This window comes from Pongo pygmaeus, chromosome 5 (genome assembly GCF_028885625.2).
Source record: "Pongo pygmaeus isolate AG05252 chromosome 5, NHGRI_mPonPyg2-v2.0_pri, whole genome shotgun sequence".
Classification (NCBI taxonomy): Eukaryota; Metazoa; Chordata; class Mammalia; order Primates; family Hominidae; genus Pongo; species Pongo pygmaeus.
In genome coordinates this window covers 170317965-170337073 of record NC_072378.2, presented here as the reverse complement: position 1 = coordinate 170337073, position 19109 = coordinate 170317965, and the positions used below count along the sequence as shown (strand labels likewise).

General features: G+C 36.8%; 1 protein-coding gene across 33 annotated transcripts in view; it reads left to right on the top strand.

Annotated features, from left to right (window-relative positions):
• Window positions 1-19109, top strand: part of WDR27 (WD repeat domain 27) — a 253105-nt gene that overhangs the window by 93494 nt on the left and 140502 nt on the right. For 32 of the 33 annotated variants that reach the window (XR_010126827.1, XR_010126828.1, XM_063666899.1 and 29 more), the window contains one exon: window positions 9054-9156. Coding sequence is in view for 31 of the 33 variants with exons in the window: in XM_063666899.1 (XP_063522969.1) it covers window positions 9054-9156 (103 nt within the window). In the remaining 2 variants the exon portion in view is untranslated. Of the gene's footprint in view, window positions 1-9053; window positions 9158-19109 lie in introns of those variants that run through there. The other variant, XM_054493521.2, reaches the window with a different exon arrangement.

Here is a 19109-nt window from a genome sequence, read left to right as displayed (position 1 = left end):
TTGAGAGAGATGTTTTAGGGTATCTGGTGGAAGAAATTTCTAAGCAGCAAAGTGTTTAAGAGGTGACTCAGGTGCTGTTAAAGGCATTCAGTTTTGAAAGGGCAATGGCATAAAAGTTTGAAAAATTTGCAGCCTGACAATGCAATAGAAAAGAAAAATCCCATTTTCTGAGGAGAAATTCAAGCTGGCTGCAGAAATTTGCCTACATAATGAGGAGCCAAATGTTAATCCCCAAGACAATGGGAAAATGTCTCCAGGACATGTCAGAGGTCCTCATGGCAGCCCTTCCCATCACAGACCCAGAGGTCTGGGAGGAAAAAGTGGTTTCATGGGTTGGCCCAGGGTCCCTGAGCTGTGTGCAGCCTGGAACTTGGTGCCCTGTGTCCCAGCGGCTCCAGCCATGGCTGAAAGGGGCCAACATAGAGCTCATGCCATGGCTTCAGAGGGTGCAAGCCCCAGTCCTTGGCAGCTTCTACATCATGTTGAGCCAACCGGTGCACAGAAGTCAAGAATTGAAGTTTGGGATCCTCTGCCTAGATTTCAGGAGATGTGTGGAAACACCTGGATGCCCAGGCAGATGTTTTCTGCAGGGGTGGGGCTGCCTTGGAGAACCTCTGCTAGGGCAGTGCAAAGGGGAAATGTGGGGTCAGAGCCTCCACACAGAGTCCCTACTGGGACACTGCCTAGTGGAGCTGTGAGAAGAGGGCCACCATCCTCCAGACCCCATGTACCATGAGCATGGAAAAGCTGCAGACACTGAACACCAGCCTGTGAAAGCAGCTGGGAGGGAGGTTATACCCCGCAAAGCCACAGGGACAGAGCTGCCCACAACCATGGGAACCTACCTCTTGCATCAGTATGACCTGGATTTGAGACTTGGTGTCAAAGGAGATCATTTTGGAGCTTTAAGATTTGACTGCCCCACTGGATTTCATACTTGAATGGGGCCTCTAGCCCCTTTGTTTTGGCCAGTTTCTCCTAATTGGAATGACTGTATTTACCCAATACCTATACCCCCCATTGTATCTAGGAAGTAACTAGCTTGCTTTTGATTTTACAGGCTCATAGGCAGAAGGGACGTGGCTTGTCTCAGATGAGACTTTGGACTGTGGACTTTTGGGTTAATGCTGAAATGAGTTAAGACTTTAGGGGAAGGCATGGTTGGTTTTGAAATGTGAGGACATGAGATTTGGAAGGCCAGGGGTGGAATGACATGGTTTGGCTCTGTGTCCCCACCCAAATCTCACCTTGAATTGTACTCCCATAATTCCCATGTGTTGTGGGAGGGACCTGGTTGGAAATAATTGAATAATGTGGGCAGTTTCCCCCATACTGTTCTTGTGGTAGTGAATAAGTCTCATGAGATCTGATGGTTTTATCAGGGATTTCTTCCTCATTCTGTCTTTATTTGCTGCCACTCATGTAAGATGGGACTTGCCCCCCCTTGCCTTCTGCCACGATTGTGAGGCTTTCCCAGGCATGTGCAACTGTAAGTTCAATTAAACCTCTTTCTTTTGTAAATTGCCTGGTCTAGGGTATGTCTTTATCAGCAGCGTGAAAATGGACTAATACATTGGTCAGTGTTCCATATCTTTGCAATTGTGAATTGTACTGCAATAAACATACACACACAGTGTCTTTGTGATATAATGACTTATTTTCCTTTGAGTAGATACCAAGTAGTGAGATTGCTGGATTGTATGCCAGATCTGCTTTTAGTGCTGTAAGAAATCTACTTTTAGTTCCATGGAAAACAGTATGGAGATTTCATTTTTCTTTTATACCATATATTTACTGTGCCTTTTCTTTGTTTAGATATATAAATAATTACCATTGTGTTATAGTTGCTTAGTACAGTTGCATGCTATACATGTTTGTAGCCTAGGAGCAATAGGCTACACCACACAGCTTAGGTGTGTAGTAGGCTACACCATCTAGGTATGTGTAAGTACGCTCTGCGACATTCACACAGGGACAAAATTGCTTAACGACATATTTCTCAGAATGTATCCCCGGCATTAAGCGATGAATGACTGTGTAGTTAACTCCTGGCATCTTCTTAGTACTCAGCAAACAACCAACAACATCCATTTTCTAGTGATTATTGCTTATTTATATATTTTTTATTTGTATATATTTAGGAAGTGCAAGTGTAATTTTGTTACATGGTCAGATTTGTAGTGGTGAAGTCAGGGCTTTTAAGGTATCCATCACCCACATAATGTGCATTCTACCCATTAAATAATTTTTCTTCCTACATCCCCTTCCCACCCTCTACCCTTCTGAGTCTTCAGTGTCTATGGTTTCATACTCTATGTCCATGTGTACACATTATTTATCTCCCACACGTAACTGGGAACATGTGGTATTTGTCGTTCTGTTTCTGAGTTGTTTCACTTAAGATAATGCCCTCTACTTCCATCCATGTGCTGCAAAAGACATGATTTCATTTTTTTCATGGCTGAATAATATTATATATATGTGTGTGTGTGTGCGTGTGTGTATACACACACAAGTATACATTTTCTTTATTCAGTCATCTGTTAATGGGCACTTAGATTGATTCCATGTCTTTGGTATTATAAATAGTGTTGCAATAAACCTATGAGTGCATGTGTCTTTTCGAAATCATGATTTCTTTTTCTTTGGGTAGATACCCAGCAATGGGGTTTCTGAAATGAATCGTAGTTATATTTTTAGTTCTTTGAGAGATCTTCACATTGTTTTGCATAGAGGTTGTACTAATTTACATTCCCATCAGCATTGTATAAACCTTCCCTTTTCTCTGCATCTTTGCCAGCATCTGTTACTTTTTGTCTTTTTAGTAATAGCCATTCTGACTGGTGTAAGATGAAATCTCATTGTGGTTTTAATTTGCATTTCTCTGATGATTAGTGATGTTGAGCATTTTTCATATGCTTGCTGGCCATTTGTATATCCTCTTTTAAAATGCTTTTATACTGTTGGTGGGAACATACATTAGTTCAACCATTGTGGAAGACAATGTGGCATTTCCTCAAAGACCTAGAGCCAGAAATATCATTTGACCCAGCAATCCCATTACTGGGTATATACCCAAAGGAATATAAATCATTCTATTATAAAGATACACGCATGCATATGTTCATTGCAGCACTATTCACAATAGCAAACACATGGAATCAACCCAGATGCCCATCAATGATAGACTGGATAAAGAAAACGTGGTACATATACACCATGGAATACTAGGCAACCATAAAAAGGAATAAGATCATGTTTTTTGCAGGGACATGGATGGAGTTGGAAGCCATTATCCTCAGCAGACTAACACAGGAACATAAAACCAAATACTGCGTGTTCTCACTTATAAGTGGGAGGTGAACAATGAGAACACATGGACACAAGGAGTGGAACAACACACACTGGGGCCTGTCAGGGGAGTGGGGAGAGGAAGAGCATCAGGATAAATACCTAATGCTTGTGGGGCTTAATACCTAGGTGATGGGTTGATCTGTGCAGCAAAGCACCATAGCACATGTTTACCTGTGTAACAAACCTGCACATCCTGCACATGTATCCTGGAACTTTAAATAAAATAAAGATATCTATTCATGTCCTTTGCCCACTTTTTAATGGATTTATTTGTGGTATTTTTTGTTGAGTCGTTTGAGTTCCTTGTAAATTTTGGATATTAGTCCCCTGTAAAATGCATAGTTTGCAAGTTTTCCCCCATTCTGCAGGTTTTCATTAACTCTGTTGATTATTTCTTTTGCTGTGCAGAGTATTTTTGTTTAATTAAGTCATATTTGTCTATTTTTGTTTTTGTTGCCTCTGGTTTTGAGTTCTTAGTCATGAATTCTTTGCCTAGACCAATGTCTGGAAGAGTTTTTTCTAGATTTTCTTCTAGTATTTTTATAGTTTCAGGTTTTACACTTAAGTCTTTAATCCACCTTGAGTTTATTTTTGTGTATGGGGAGAGATAGGGGTCCAATTTCATTCTTTTGCCTATAGCTATCCAATTTTTCAAGCACTATTTATTACAAAGGGTGTCCTTTCCCCACTTTTGATTTTGTCAACTTTCAAAGATCAGTTGACTGTAAATATGTAGTTTTATTTCTGAGTTCTAGATTCTGTTCCATTGGTCTATATGTCTATTTTTATACCAGTACCATGTTGTTTTGGTTACTGTAACCTTGTAGTATAATTTGAAGTCAGGGAAGGTGATGCCTCCAGCTTTGTTCTTTTTATTTAGGATTACTTTGGCCATTTGGGCACTTTTTTGGTTCCTTATGAAGTTTAGGGTGTTTTTTTTTTAATGTTGTGAAAAACGACATTGGTATTTTGAAAGGCATTATTGCATTGTATCTATAGATTGCTTTGGGCTGTATGTTAATTTTAATGATATTAATTCTTCTGATCCATAAGCATAGGACTTTTTCCTGTTTGTTTGTGTTATCTGTAGTTTCTTTCATTGATGTTTTATAGTTTTCCATATAGAGCTCTTTTACCTCCTTGGTTAGTTATATTCCTAGGTATTTCATTGTTTTTGTAGCTATTGTAAATAGGACTGATGTCTGGTTCTCAGCTAAATCATTATTGATGTATAGAAATGCTACTGATTTTTACACAATGATTTTGTATCCTGAAATTTTACTGAATTTATTTATCAAATCTAAGAGTGTTTTTGATGGAGTCTTTAGGTTTTTCTAGATATAAGATTATATTATCAGTGAACAGGAATAATTTGATGTCCTCTTTACCAATTTGGATGCTTCTTTAAAAAAAAAACAACATTTTTTTTTTTTTTTGCCTGATTGCTCTGGCTAGGACTTCTAGGACTATATTGAATAGAAATGGTGAGAGTGGGCATCCTTGTCTTGTTCCAGTTCTTAGAGGAAAGACTTTCAATTTTCCCCCATTCAGTATGACATTGGCTATTGGATTGTTGTATATGGCCTTTATTATTTTTATGTATGTTCCTTCAATGCTTAGTTTTCATTGAGGATTTTTATGAAGAGATGCTGAATTTTATCAAGTGCTTTTTTTGCATTTATTGAGATGATCATATGTTTTTTGTCCATGATCCTATTTATGTTGTGTATCACATTTATTGATTTTTGTATGTTGAACCATCCTTGCATCCCTGGTATAAAACCCACTTGGTCATAGTGTATTATCTTCTTGATGTGCTATTGGATTCTATTTGGTAGTATTTTGTTGAAAATTGTTTTCATGTTCATCAGGGATCTTGGACTGTAGTTTTCTTTCTTTGTTTTGTCCTTGTCTGGTTTTGGTATCAGAGTGATACTGGCCTCATAGAATGATTTAGGGAGCATTCCCTTCTTCTTGACATTTTGGAACAGTTTCAGGATTGATACTAGTTTTTCTTTATATGTTTGGTGGAATTTGCCTATGAATTCATCTGGTCCTTGGCTTTTCTTTGTTGGGAGACTTTTTTTTTTCTTGATTCAGTCTTTCTACTCATTATTGGTCTGTTCAGGTTTTCTGTTTCTTCCTGCCTCAACCTTGGGAAGTTGTGTATTTCCAGGAACTTATCCATTTCCTCTAGGTTTTCTATTTTGTGAGTGTGTAGTTTTTCATAATAGTCTCTGATGATATTTTGCATTCCTGTGGTATTGGTTGTAATGTCTGTTTTTCATTTCTAATTTTGTTGATTTAGATTTCATCTTTTCTTGGTTAGTCTATGAGTGGTTTATCAATTTTGTTTAGCTTCTCAAATAACTGACTTTTCATTTTGTTGATCTTTTAAATTGTTTTGTTGGTCTCTATTTCATTTAGTTCTTCTCTGGTCTTTTAAATTTCTTTTCTGTTGCTAACTTTGGATTTGGTTTGGTCATGCTTTTCTTGTTCCTTGAGGTGCAACATTAGGTTGTTAATTAGTGATCTTTCTAGTTTTTTTGCTATAGGCATTTGATGGTATAAACTTTCCTCTTAACACTACTTTTACTGTATCATACAGGCTTTACTATGTTGTGTTATCACCTTCATTCATTTCAAAAATTTTAAAATTTCTCCTGAACCCAGTCCAATTACACTTCTGGAGCACTTATTAATGTGCCACGTGCTGTAAGAAGAAATTTCTTTATGAACTCATTTAAGCCCATTTCATGAATGGGGAAAATGCAGCACAGAGGTGAGTAACTCACCAAAGTTGCTCATTTGGTGAGAAGGGGCTTAGCTGGGGTCAGGGTTGAGCCTGGCCCTGGGTCATCTGCCTTTGGCCACTGCTCTCTATGGCCTCTTCGCTGAGCTCATTAGACAAGAAACACATGATCGTGAGGGAAATGTTCCTGGTGTATTCTGGGGTAGACATAGCAGGATATAAAGCTGCGTAGATGCATCTCTGCTTTGTTAAAGGAAAACCAAGCCCTCTGCGTGTGCAGAGAAAATGTGCAGTGCATGCGCCACGGCACTTTCTAGAGCTGTCATTGAATGGAAGGATTATGAGGACTTTGACGATTTTTCTCTTTGTGCTTCTTTTTTTTTAATAGTAAAAGAAGAATGTGAAAATTAAAAAAATTAATGTAAAAGAAAAAAGGAATTAAATGTATGACAAATATTGTGACAAATGTTTATGACATTTTTATAAAGATTTAATCTTTTCTCAGTAGTACAATACAGTTCAGGTTATTTTCTACAGCCTATATTACCATCTACAGAATTTTTCTAGACAGAATTATCTTGGCCATTGTGACAATGCACTCCAGCCTGGGTGACAGAGTGAGACTCTGTCTCAAAAAAAAAAAAAAGAATTATCTTGGCTAGGTGCAGTGGCTCAAACCTGTAATCCCAGCACTTTGGGAGGCCAAGGCAGGTGGATTACTTGAGGTCAGGAGTTCGAGACCAGCTTGGCCAACATGGTGAAACCACGTCTCTACTAAAAATACAAAAATTAGCCAGGTGTGGTGGTTAATGCCTGTAATCCCAGCTACTTGGGAGGCTGAGGCCGGAGAATTGCTTGAACCCGGGAGGCAGAGGTTGCAGTGAGCCTAGATCATGCCACTGCACTCCAGCCTGGGTGACAAAGTGAGACTCAATCTCAAAAAAAAAAAAAAAAAAAAAGAATTATCTTTGTAGAGTTTATACTACATAGGACATGATGGGTAGTCAATAAATAAAATACTGAACTTGACACACAAAATGAACAAATTAGGATATTACATAGTCACACATGGCATTTTTATCACAATTGTGTACAACATTTCATGCTTAAATAGCTTTGTTCTTCAGGCGAGTGTTTTAAGGCAGTAGCTGCATCCAGCATGATTCTAGATATTAGATGTGCCTGGGGGGATTTGTTTTCAGCCGAACTGCTGCCCACGGTGGAGCCACATTAGCCCAGAGACGGCTCTGTGGTTGTGCAGCTCCATTGCTGTGTCTTACAATGAAGCGGACACTGCTTTACTGCACAGGGCTTCTTTTCATTGAAATTTGGATAATTAATATTTAAATATTTATATTTGTAATCATCAGAGAATTTGGACAGAAGCCTTTTAAGATCCAGGAAACTTAGGGTAAGCCTCTACTGTGACGTATAGAACTACAGACATTGTATGGAAAACAAGTTAATAAAAAATATTTAGCTAAGCTATCTTAATTTATTTTCCAAAGATTGTTTTGAAAATATAAATCATTCCTGTAAATATAAAGTGTTCAATAAGTGTATTCCTTGTAGGTGGTCAACAGAAATTACTTTTTTAAGGGAATAAAAAGGTATATATTTATTTTAAAAAGTGAAATTGTTATGAAATTTCTTACATAGAGCTAATTGATTACTATTTCTGCTAGTCTTATTCTATTTTACAGCGAATTTTATATCAGTAAAAGCCATAACTAGATATGTAAAGGTTGCATATCTTTATGTGAACAGGCTTCCAGTATTCCAAAGCGAGATAATTTAGGCAGTTACATTGTTATTTACATATTGTTTGTCACATATGTTCTGTTAATTTTATATATTTATATGAAATGTAAATTATTTTACATACCAATAAAATCCTGTTTAAGCAAAAAAGTATATATTTCCTGATAATTATGATCCCTGCATATATAATGTAAATAACAATATAACAAGCTGATACAGATTTTTATGTGTATGTGCATGCACTTACACCTGTTCACAAGGATACAATTAGCCGAGTGTCTTTGCTCTGTTCTTTCATCACTTTAATCACTAGAACAAATACAAAAGCACATCTTTTGTATTTGTATTTTGTGTTTGTATTTTGTATTTGTATTTTATATTTGCATTTGTATTGTATTTGTATTTTGTTAGTACTGTACTGTATTTGTATTGTATTGTATTGTATTTGTATTTTGTATTTGTATTGTATTTGTATTTGCATTTGTATTGTATTTGTATTATATTGTATTGTATTGTATTGTATTGTATTGTATTGTATCGTATTTGTATTTTGTATTGGTATTGTTACCTGTGTGCTGTGTGACTTTGCCACCACTCAGGGCACCTTGAGCAGGGACCCTGTCGGGCATCTTTGTGGTCCCCAGCCCAGTGCTGCTCAATGCTTGTGGAGGCTTCTTAGGAAGGCACTGTTAATCTCCAAAAGGTGTTGTAGATTCTCTCCATAAAATTAACAAGAATTCCTTGGCATTTTTTACAATAAACAAATTTTATATGGCACTTTTTAAATAGTTGCGAAACTTAACCACCTGGATAGAATGTTTTGCCTCCAAAAAGTCTCTGAATACTTTAACTAAATAATTTATTATTTTAGAAGATTTGTTAGGTTTGTTTTGATATTTTAAAAACTTCCAGAATATGTTTACATTTAATATTTATCATATATAAAAGCTTATTTACTATTAGTTTTGTCATCTTTGGGAATTTAAGATTTTGAATAGTGTTTGAATTATTTTTAAATATCTCTAGAGAGACCCAGTAACCATTTAATAATTCTCACATATAAAATATTCTTTCATTATTTGTTGGTTCCTTTTCGTGAAGAAAAGCAACAAGTTGTTTTCTTTCCTCTAATTTGCATTCAGGTTTTAAAATGATTTTTCTCCTGGTGTTTCTTTCCTCCCTGTAGGTGTGAGCGCCACTTTGAAGGGCATCCAACCCGTGGCTATCCATGTGGAATCGCTTTCAGTCCTTGTGGACGATTCGCGGCTTGTGGGGCTGAGGACAGACACGTATGTACTATTTGACAGTCTATAAATGTAGAGAGTCTAGACTTTGGTAATGTGTAGACTGTTTAATATTGTTGCATATTAGGATAGAAACCTATTTTCAGCTTGACTGTTGGTCATTATTTTAAGACTCTTACACAGTAATAGCATTTTAATAATGTGTGAGGTATGAAACATGTTTTTACTGAAGCACGATAAACAGTAATCACTCATGAATTAATTATTAATCATTTCACAGATACTTGTTGAGTGCCTACTATTTGAAAGACACTGTGCTACACGTTGTATTTTCTTTTTTATTACAAGATGATAATATTAATTAGTGAAACACCAGATCCTGTGTATTTAGTGTATTTAATGGTGTGATCCTTTCCTAAGTTAGATCCTTAGGAAACGATGTGCTTATATTAATGGAATTGCCCCCTCCACATTACACATTATGTGCATGCGCCTCATGGTGGATTTGGGGCAGGTACTAATACACATCCACTTGTCCATAATCTATTTTAAAAGGCCTGTATTAATTTCCTAGGGATGCCAAAAACTACCACAAACTTGGAGGCTTAACCCTTTTCCCATTCATCCCAAGAATACTCACGGGCAGCCTTGCAGCTGCAGCATTCACCTCACGATCATGTTGCCTCAAAAGATCCTGCTTTTATTATTATTTTCTCATCGCTCTAGTATCTTGACTTTGGAAACAAAAATCATCATTCTATCTGTAGCATTCTGTTTTTAGTAGTGGTATTTTCATTTACAAAATGTAGTAATTCTTGATTGCTGAAAATGCCAAGTTCTAGAAAATGTTGCATTTCTAGTCATGATGATAATATCGTTCCTGAGTAGTTATTGGCTGAAGATTCATTTGATGAATCTTATTTTTCTGAAATAAATGATTCTGCTGATTCAGATGATTCTGATGTTAGTTCTCTTTAGAAATAACTTCAAGACCTGGTGGTGACAAAATCTCTCAGCATTTGCTTGTCTGTAAAGTATTTTATTTCTCCTTCACTTATGAAGCTTAGTTTGGCTGGATATGAAATTCTGGGTTGAAAATTCTTTTCTTAAGAATGTTGAATATTGGCCCCCACTCTCTTCTGGCTTGTAGAGTTTCTGCCAAGAGATCCGCTGTTAGTGTGATGTGCTTCCCTTTGTGGGTAACCCGACCTTTCTCTCTGGCTGACCTTAACATTTTTTCCTTCATTTCAACTTTGGTGAATCTGACAATTATGTGTCTTGGAGTTGCTCTTCTCGAGGAGTATCTTTGTGGTGGTCTCTGTATTTCCTGAATTTGAATGTTGGCCTGCCTTGCTAGATGGGGGAAGTTCTCCTGGATAATATCCTGCAGAGTGTTTTCCAACTTGTTTCCATTCTCCCTGTCACTTTCAGGTATACCAATCAGACGTAGAATTGTTCTTTTCACATAGTCCCATATTTCTTGGAGGCTTTGTTTGTTTCTTTTTATTCTTTTTTCTCTAAACTTCTCTTCTCACTTCATTTCATTCATTTGATCTTCCATCACTGATACCCTTTCTTCCAGTTGATCGAATTGGCTACTGAGGCTTGTGCATTCATCACGTAGTTCTCGTGCCGTGGTTTTCAGCTCCATCAGGTCCTTTAAGGACTTCTCTGCATTGGTTATTCTAGTTAGCCATTCGTCTAATTTTTTTTCAAGGTTTTTAACTTCTTTGCCATGGGTTCGAACTTCCTCCTTTAGCTCAGAGTAGTTTGATCGTCTGAAGCCTTCTTCTCTTAACTTGTCAAAGTCATTCTCCGTCCAGCTTTGTTCCGTTGCTGGTGAGGAGCTGCGTTCCTTTGGAGGAGGAGAGGCTCTCTGATTTTTAGAGTTTCCAGTTTTTCTGCTCTGTTTTTTCCCCATCTTTATGGTTTTATCTACCTTTGGTCTTTGATGATGGTGATGTACAGATGGGGTTTTTGTGTGGATGTCCTATCTGTTTGTTAGTTTTCCTTCTAACAGTCAGGACCCTCAGCTGCAGGTGAGATTGCTGCCTGATCGTTCCTCTGGAAGTTTTGTCTCAGAGGAGTACCCGGCCGTGTGAGGTGTCAGTCTGCCCCTACTGGGGGGTGCCAGGCCTGCCCTAAAAGAGCTCCTGAAGGAAGCACTAAACATGGAAAGGAATAACCGGTACCCGCCACGGCAAAAACATGACAAATTGTAAAGACCATCGAGGCTAGGAAGAAACTGCATCAACTAATGAGCAAAATAGCCAGCTAACATCATAATGACAGGATCAAATTCACACATAACAATATTAACCTTAAATGTAAATGGGCTAAATGCTCCAATTAAAAGACACTGACTGGCAAATTGGATAAAGAGTCAAGACCCATCAGTGTGCTGTGTTCAGGAAACCCATCTCACGTGCAGAGACACACATAGACTCAAAATAAAGGGATGGAGGAAGATCTATCAAGCAAATGGAAAACAAAAAGAGGCAGGGGTTGCAATCCTAGTCTCTGATAAAACAGACTTTAAACCAACAAAGATCAAAAGAGACAAAGAAGGCCATTACATAATGGTAAAGGGATCAATTCAACAAGAAGAGCTAACTATCTTAAATATATATGCACGCAATACAGGAGCACCCAGATTCATAAAGCAAGTCCTGAGTGACCTACAAAGAGACTTAGACTCCCACAAAATAATAATGGGAGAATTTAACATCCCACTGTCAACATTAGACAAATCAACGAGACAAAGTTAACAAGGATATCCAGGAATTGAACTCAGCTCTGCACCAAGCAGACCTAATAGACATCTACAGAACTCTCCACCCCGAATCAACAGAATATACATTCTTTTCAGCACCGCACCACACCTATTCCAAAATTGACCACATAGTTGGAAGTAAAGCACTCCTCAGCAAATGTAAAAGAACGGAAATTATAACAAACTGTCTCTCAGACCACAGTGCAAACAAGCTAGAACTCAGGATTAAGAAACTCACTCAAAACCACTCAACTACATGGAAACTGAACAACCTGCTCCTGAATGACTACTGGGTACATAACGAAATGAGGGCAGAAATAAAGATGTTCTTTGAAACCAATGAGAACAAAGACACAACATACCAGAATCTCTGGGACACATTCAAAGCAGTGTGTAGAGGGAAATTTATAGCACTAAATGCCCACAAGAGAAAGCAGGAAAGATCTAAAACTGACACCCTAACATCACAATTAAAAGAACTAGAGAAGCAAGAGAAAGCACATTCAAACGCTAGCAGAAGGCAAGAAATAACTAAGATCAGAGCAGAACTGAAGGAAATAGAGACACAAAAAACCCTTCAAAAAATCAATGAATCCAGGAGCTGGTTTTTTGAAAAGATTAACAAAATTGATAGACCGCTAGCAGGACTAATAAAGAAGAAAAGAGAGAAGAATCAAATAGATGCAATAAAAAATGATAAAGGGGATATCACCACCGATCCCACGGAAATACAAACTACCATCAGAGAATACTATAAACACCTCTACACAAATAAACTAGAAAATCTAGAAGAAATAGATAAATTCCTAGACACATACACCCTCCCAAGACTAAACTAGGAAGAAGTTGAATCTCTGAATAGACCAATAACAGGCTCTGAAATTGAGGCAATAATTAATAGCTTACCAACCAAAAAAAGTCCATAAATAAATAAACCATAACTAATGTGAACAATTCAGCTAAATTATAGATGTTATTGAATAGCTCTATGTCAAATACCAATCTCTTCTTTTTGGCTAGTGCTTCTCCTGTCCTGTTTAAATAATCTTTGTTCACTTCCAAATCATGATGGTATTCTCCTCTGTGCTCTTTTAAAAAGCTTTATTGTTTTTGAGAACACATGGACACAGGAAGGGGAATATCACACACTGGGGCCTGTTGTGGGGTGGGGGGAGGGGAGAGGGATAGCATTAGGAGATATACCTAATGTTAAATGACGAGTTAATGGGTGCAGCACACCAACATGGCACATGTATACATATGTAACAAACCTGCACGTTGTGCACATGTACCCTAAAACTTAAAGTATAATAAAAAAAAAATAACTTCAAGAACAGTTTTTATATTTTATTTTCACGTTGAAAATCATTCAAATTTGCTTCAGCCTCAAATAGCATGTTTATGTAAAGTTAAATGAGCGCTGGCAGTAACCTGAATTTTTAAATTCTAAACAGGAAAAGGGTTAAAAAAATAGACACTTACTTTCTGTTGGCTCTGGAGGCCAGAAGTCTGAGATGAAAGCATCAGCAGGGCCGGCCCCTTCTGCAGGGTCCGTGGGAGGAACCTTCAGGCTTCCCTAGCCTCTGTGGCTGCTACAGTCCCTGGGGTTCCTTGGTGTGTGGCTGCGTCATGCTGGCCTCTGCCTCCATCTCCAAGTGGCCTTTCCTCCTCTGCACATCTCTCGTTTCCCTGTTCTTTCTCCTGGGGACACTAGCTAGGTTTGAATGTCTCCTCCAGAACTCATGTTGAAATTTACTTGCTATTCTAGCAGTATTCAGAGGTGGGAACTTTAAGAGGTGGATTAGGCCATGAGAGCTGGCCCTCCTGCAAGGATTAATGCCATTACCGTGAGAGTGGGGTCCTTACAAAGGGTGAGTTTGTCCCTCTCTTGCCTCTAGGCCCTTTCACCTTGTGCTGTGTGATTATGCAGAAGGGAGGCGTTGCCAGATTCTGGCTCTTTGACCTTGGGCTTTCCAGCCTCCAGGACTGTAAGAACATACATTTCCATTCTTTGTATATTACCCAGTTTCAGGTATTGTGTTATAGCATCACAAAACAGACTAAGACAACACTGATAATGGATTTACAGCCCACCCTAAGTCCAAGCTGATCTCAATACCCTTCAGTTAATTTCATCTGCAAAAAATCCTATTTCCAAATAAGATCACATTCTTCATATTCAGGCTCAGCACTGGCTATGATGGAATAGCGTGAAACTGACTAGGGTGCCTATCAGAACTACTACACAAAACCTGGTTTAACTAGGTTGTGAGATGCAAAGGGGCAGCTCACATTCTGTAGCTTTTTCTCTGAAGGAGTTTGCCATTTCTAAACAAAAAAAAGAGACCTATGTTTCAGGCAAAGGCCATACAGAGGGATGCAGCTCTGTGTGTGTGTGTGTGTGTGTGTGTGTGTGAATGTGTGTATGAATGGTAAGAGGTGAAGTTGTGCATAAAACTTGGCAGAACTTTTTTTTGATATTGCAGGGATGTAGAGATAAAAATTTGAAAACTTTAGGGCCATGGAGGGTCAAGTGCCATGCCTGACACTACCAGTATTCCTGTTAACATATTTTATTCAATTCTGGAGCTAAGGAGGGCAAGAAACAGATAGACTCAGCAGAAAACCTTTAGAAGCAGAGTGGGGTTTTTAACAATATTTCAGAGCTGAGGATATGAATATTAGAGGTCAGTATGTGCTAGTGGGGTGGGAATTCCCAATGGACACCTTAGCTTACCCCGGATAAACCAGGAGTTGATGGAATCTCACCCAAGCTGCAATCCAGGCTTGAGTGTACTCAACTCTGTTTATAGTAAGGAATTCTTCTCTTGCTCCATCTGCCCACCTTTCTGGAGTACAATAATATAATTTTGAGCCTTGGGAGGTTTTTTTGTAATATACATAGCATTCAGCTTTCAGTCAAAAATTACAAGTATGTCAAGAGAGCAAAAAATCAAGAAAAAAAAAACATAATAGAAACAATACTATGGGTGACCCAGGTATTGGACTTAGCAGACAAGGTTTTAAAAATAACCATGATTAATATATTCAGGGAAATAGAGTACAAGTCAGAGACCACAGATATAAGGATGGAGAATTTTACCACATTGTTGGAATTTCCTACAACTGAAAGATATATCATTTGAAATTAAGAGTGTAGAGACAGAAATGTTGAAAGTAGCAGGACGGGAAATGAAGCTGATATAATAATACTTTAGTGTAAAGTAGACTTTGGGTCTTAATGCATTACTGAAAATAATGAATGACATTTAATATGACAAAGATGCCAATCTATGTAGAAAATGTCATAAACCTGTATGCACCCAATAACATAGTTTCAAAATATATAAATCAAAAGTGATATAACTCTAAGAAGAAAAAGAAGTATCTTCAATCATAATGGAAGACTTTAAAACAAACTTCTCTTAATGACTAGAAATGACTAGAAAACAAACAGATTATTGATGATCATGACACTTTTTAATGTAAATATGATTACACTTTTCTTTGTAAATACTATGTGTTTAAAATATTCTGCCGTATCTCTATGTAGAACCAAGATCTTATGTGTGGCTTAAAAGGACTTTCACAACATGCCTCCAAATTACCTATCTTCTCTCTCTATTTTTTTCTATATATCCTGCTTTCTGCGTCATACAACTTCTGGATATCACAGTTTTTTTTTAATAATACAAAAAAAAAGGATGAACCAAAAAATATTCTCACAGACAACAAGAGTACACCATAAAAATGTGTCTGGTAAACAGGTGAAAACTAATGATATATTTGCAAATTAGCTTAAGAAAGTGAAGAAAACACGTAAAACATCAGAAATTGCTAGACAACAGGAATATATGAAATGAGAACTGATGAAAGTTAGGAAAGCATTAGAAAAAAAATTCAGAAATAAAGACCAAATGCAAAGGAATATAATAGAAAGCAAAAACAGAGAGCACAGTAGGGAAAAAGGATACAAATGAGAGAAGTAAATAAAGAAAATGATAAAAGACATTCAAGATGAAAGGTTAATATAGAAGTTTGGTAGAAGAGATTCAACCTACATGTAAAAGGAGTCCCTGGACTTTTTTTTAAAAAGTCAATTAAACAAGAACAAATAATATTATAATTCAAAAATATATTTTCTTAAAATTAAAAAAATTTAGTTAAATCTAGATATTGAAAGAATACCTGGGAAAACTGACTCAGACTAGTTCGCACAAAAATATAGCTTAATAAATCTATTTGACTATAAACATTAACAAAAAAACACCTTTGTGGATCCATGTAAAATGTTCAAATGCTTATAAGGGATAGAGTATCAGCTTGGATTGGATTTTTGTAAATCATATTTTTTTGTTAAAAAACATTGGGAAGAATGTATTTTACTTACTCAAAAAGAGAATCTGAGTCAAGAATTTTAATATCCAGCTAAATTATTTTTTTGAGTATAAAACCAGACACACAGTTATGAATATGCCAGAACTGAATGGTGTTCCCTTGAGTTATATTGAAAAAAAAAAAAGCTTTGTAAAACCAAGGTAAGATTGAAGAAGTTTCAGCAAAAGCCTCAAGGTGAGCACTGAATATGTTTAACTATATAAGATCAAAAGATGGGAATGAAGGTACCAGAATACTTTGTAAATGTTCTATCTGTTATAGTTTAATAGTACAAAACTGGGAGATGTGAGAATATAAGTAGAAAGTGGAATACCTCTCTTGATTCTCCTTGTAGATGTTAATTGAATAAGAAGAGATCAGTTGAAGCTGACAATAGAATTGTAAACTCTTAAATGTAATTAAGAGTATAAATATTAAGATAATTATGATTAAAATTGGATGTAGAGGAAGAGAGATGGAAAAATGGTTGCTAGACAACCTCACTATTGGGCATAGTAGGGAACTCACATGCATTGTCTTAGAGAGGAGTGGACCAAGAGTTTTGCATAAAGCTTTTAATAAAAGGCATCTGCGGGAAGAAGAATTCTACCGTTTTTAAGTACCCGAAGAACTATCTAGATAGGACAAATAAAATAAACCTTAAAGTGCCATACACTAAATAGAATTAAAGATAAAATACTGTGATGAAACTGAGATGAAAATGTCAGTCACACTGATGTCTTTGTTGTTGTTTTTGTTTATTTTTGAGTCTTGCTCTGTTAGCCCAGGCTGAAGTGCAGTGGCATGATCATGGCTCACTATGAGCTTGAACTTCTGGGCTCAATGCATCCTCTTGCCCCAGCCTTCCACATAGCTGGAACTACAGGCCCATGCCACCCGGCCTGGCTCATTAGTTTTTTAGAGATGAGGTTTCACTGTATGGTCCAGGCTGCTCTCAAACAATTGGCTTCAGGCCTCCAGCCTCAGCCTCCCAAAGTGCTGGGAGTATAGGCCTGAGCCACCATGCCTGACTCATATCAATATTTAAGGAAAAAAAGAAAAAACTTTCAGATTGGATTTTACAGATGAGAAAAAAAATCTGAGTCCATGCTGAATACAGGAGATGCCTTAAGCCAAAGTGATCCAGAAAGGATAAAGAGAAGAGATGTGAAATGTATACCAGGCAAATGAAAATAAAAATAAAGCAGATTATATGATTTTAGTATCGCACAAAACACAATTCAACCAAAAAATTATGAGGCAAAGATACTTATAATGCCAAAGACTAAAATTCACAATGAAAATACAATATATGTTAGTATCTGATTTTGAAGAAAATAAACAAATTTCACAAGGTGGAAACAATAAGAACCAAATAATAAGTAGCCACACATTAATAATGGAGACTAACCTATCTGTCTCAGTCCTTGGCAGGTCAAGTGCACAGAAATTATATGGTTATAGGAAACCTCTATATCATAATTGATAATGCATTTTCTTGTGGATATTCATAGTAATGTTTGTCTGCCAACAAGGAAGGTGTCTTATTTTCAAGTGCACATCAAACATCTATAAACAATGACCATAAATGAATCCAGAGAAAAGTTCAATAAATTAAAATAAGAACAAAAAATCAACATTTTCTCGCTATAATGCAATCAAAGTACAAATTTAAAAACCAAAAAGTTTCTTGCTTCTAAATATTACAATTCCATCTGTTAAGCAACTCTTGGTTTAAAGGTGTAAAACAAAATATGAAATTGTAGAATTTCTTGAAAATAATGTTGTTGCTAACGTGATATATCAGTGTCTCTGGAATACTCATAAACCAGTTTTTGAAGGGAAATTTATAGCACCAAATACCTATATCATACACATTTTTAAAAGGAAAAAAAATGAATGTCTAACTAAAAAGCCAGACAAGGAACAACAAAGTAAATTAGAAGAAATAAATTGATAGAGATAAAAGCAGGTGATAAGTTAGAAAACAGAAAATCAGTAGAACTAATAAAACACTAGTTGTGTTTTTTGTTTTTTGTTTTTGTTTTTGTTTTGAGACAGAGTCTCGCTCTGTTGCCCAGGTTGGAGTTTAGTGCCGCAATCTCAGCTCACTGTAACCTCCGCCTCCTGGGTTCGAGATTCTCCTGCCTCAGCCTCCTGAGTAGCTGGGATTACAGGCGCCTGCCACCAAGCCCAGCTAAGTTTTTGTATTTTTAGTAGAGATGGGGTTTCACTATGTTGGCCAGGCTGGTCTCAAACTCCTGACCTCAAGTGATCCACCTGCCTCAGCCTCCAAAAATGCAGGGATTACAGGCATGAGCCACCATACCTGGCCAAAACACTAGCTTTTTAAAAACACAAGCAACAAAATAAACTTAATAGTGCAATTTTTTTTTATAAAGAGAGAAAGGTTAATCTATAATAAGAAATAAGGAGGAGGCAGAAGCATACAGCAGAAGGATTTTGAAAATCATGAGACTGCTTCTCATAATTTGTGCAAATTAATATGAAAGCCTCTATACAAATGGTTGAGTCACAGAAATTTAGTTTATCAAACTGGCCCCCAAAGTAGAAACAAATTTAACAGGCCACTTTTCATAGAAGAAATAGAGAACCTTTCCTAAGAACTCCTTGTGAAATAGTACCAGGCCCATGTGCTTTCTCAGGGGATTTTACCAACCTCTTAAACATCAAATAGTCCCAAAGATACTTAACTGTTTTAAAGCATAGAGAAATAAGGAAGACATCAGACTGCTTTTTGAAGTAACCATAACTGATAGAAAACTTGATGAAATTTCAGAAAGGAGTTATATTTCATTTATGAATATCAATTGAAAAGCTTAAATAG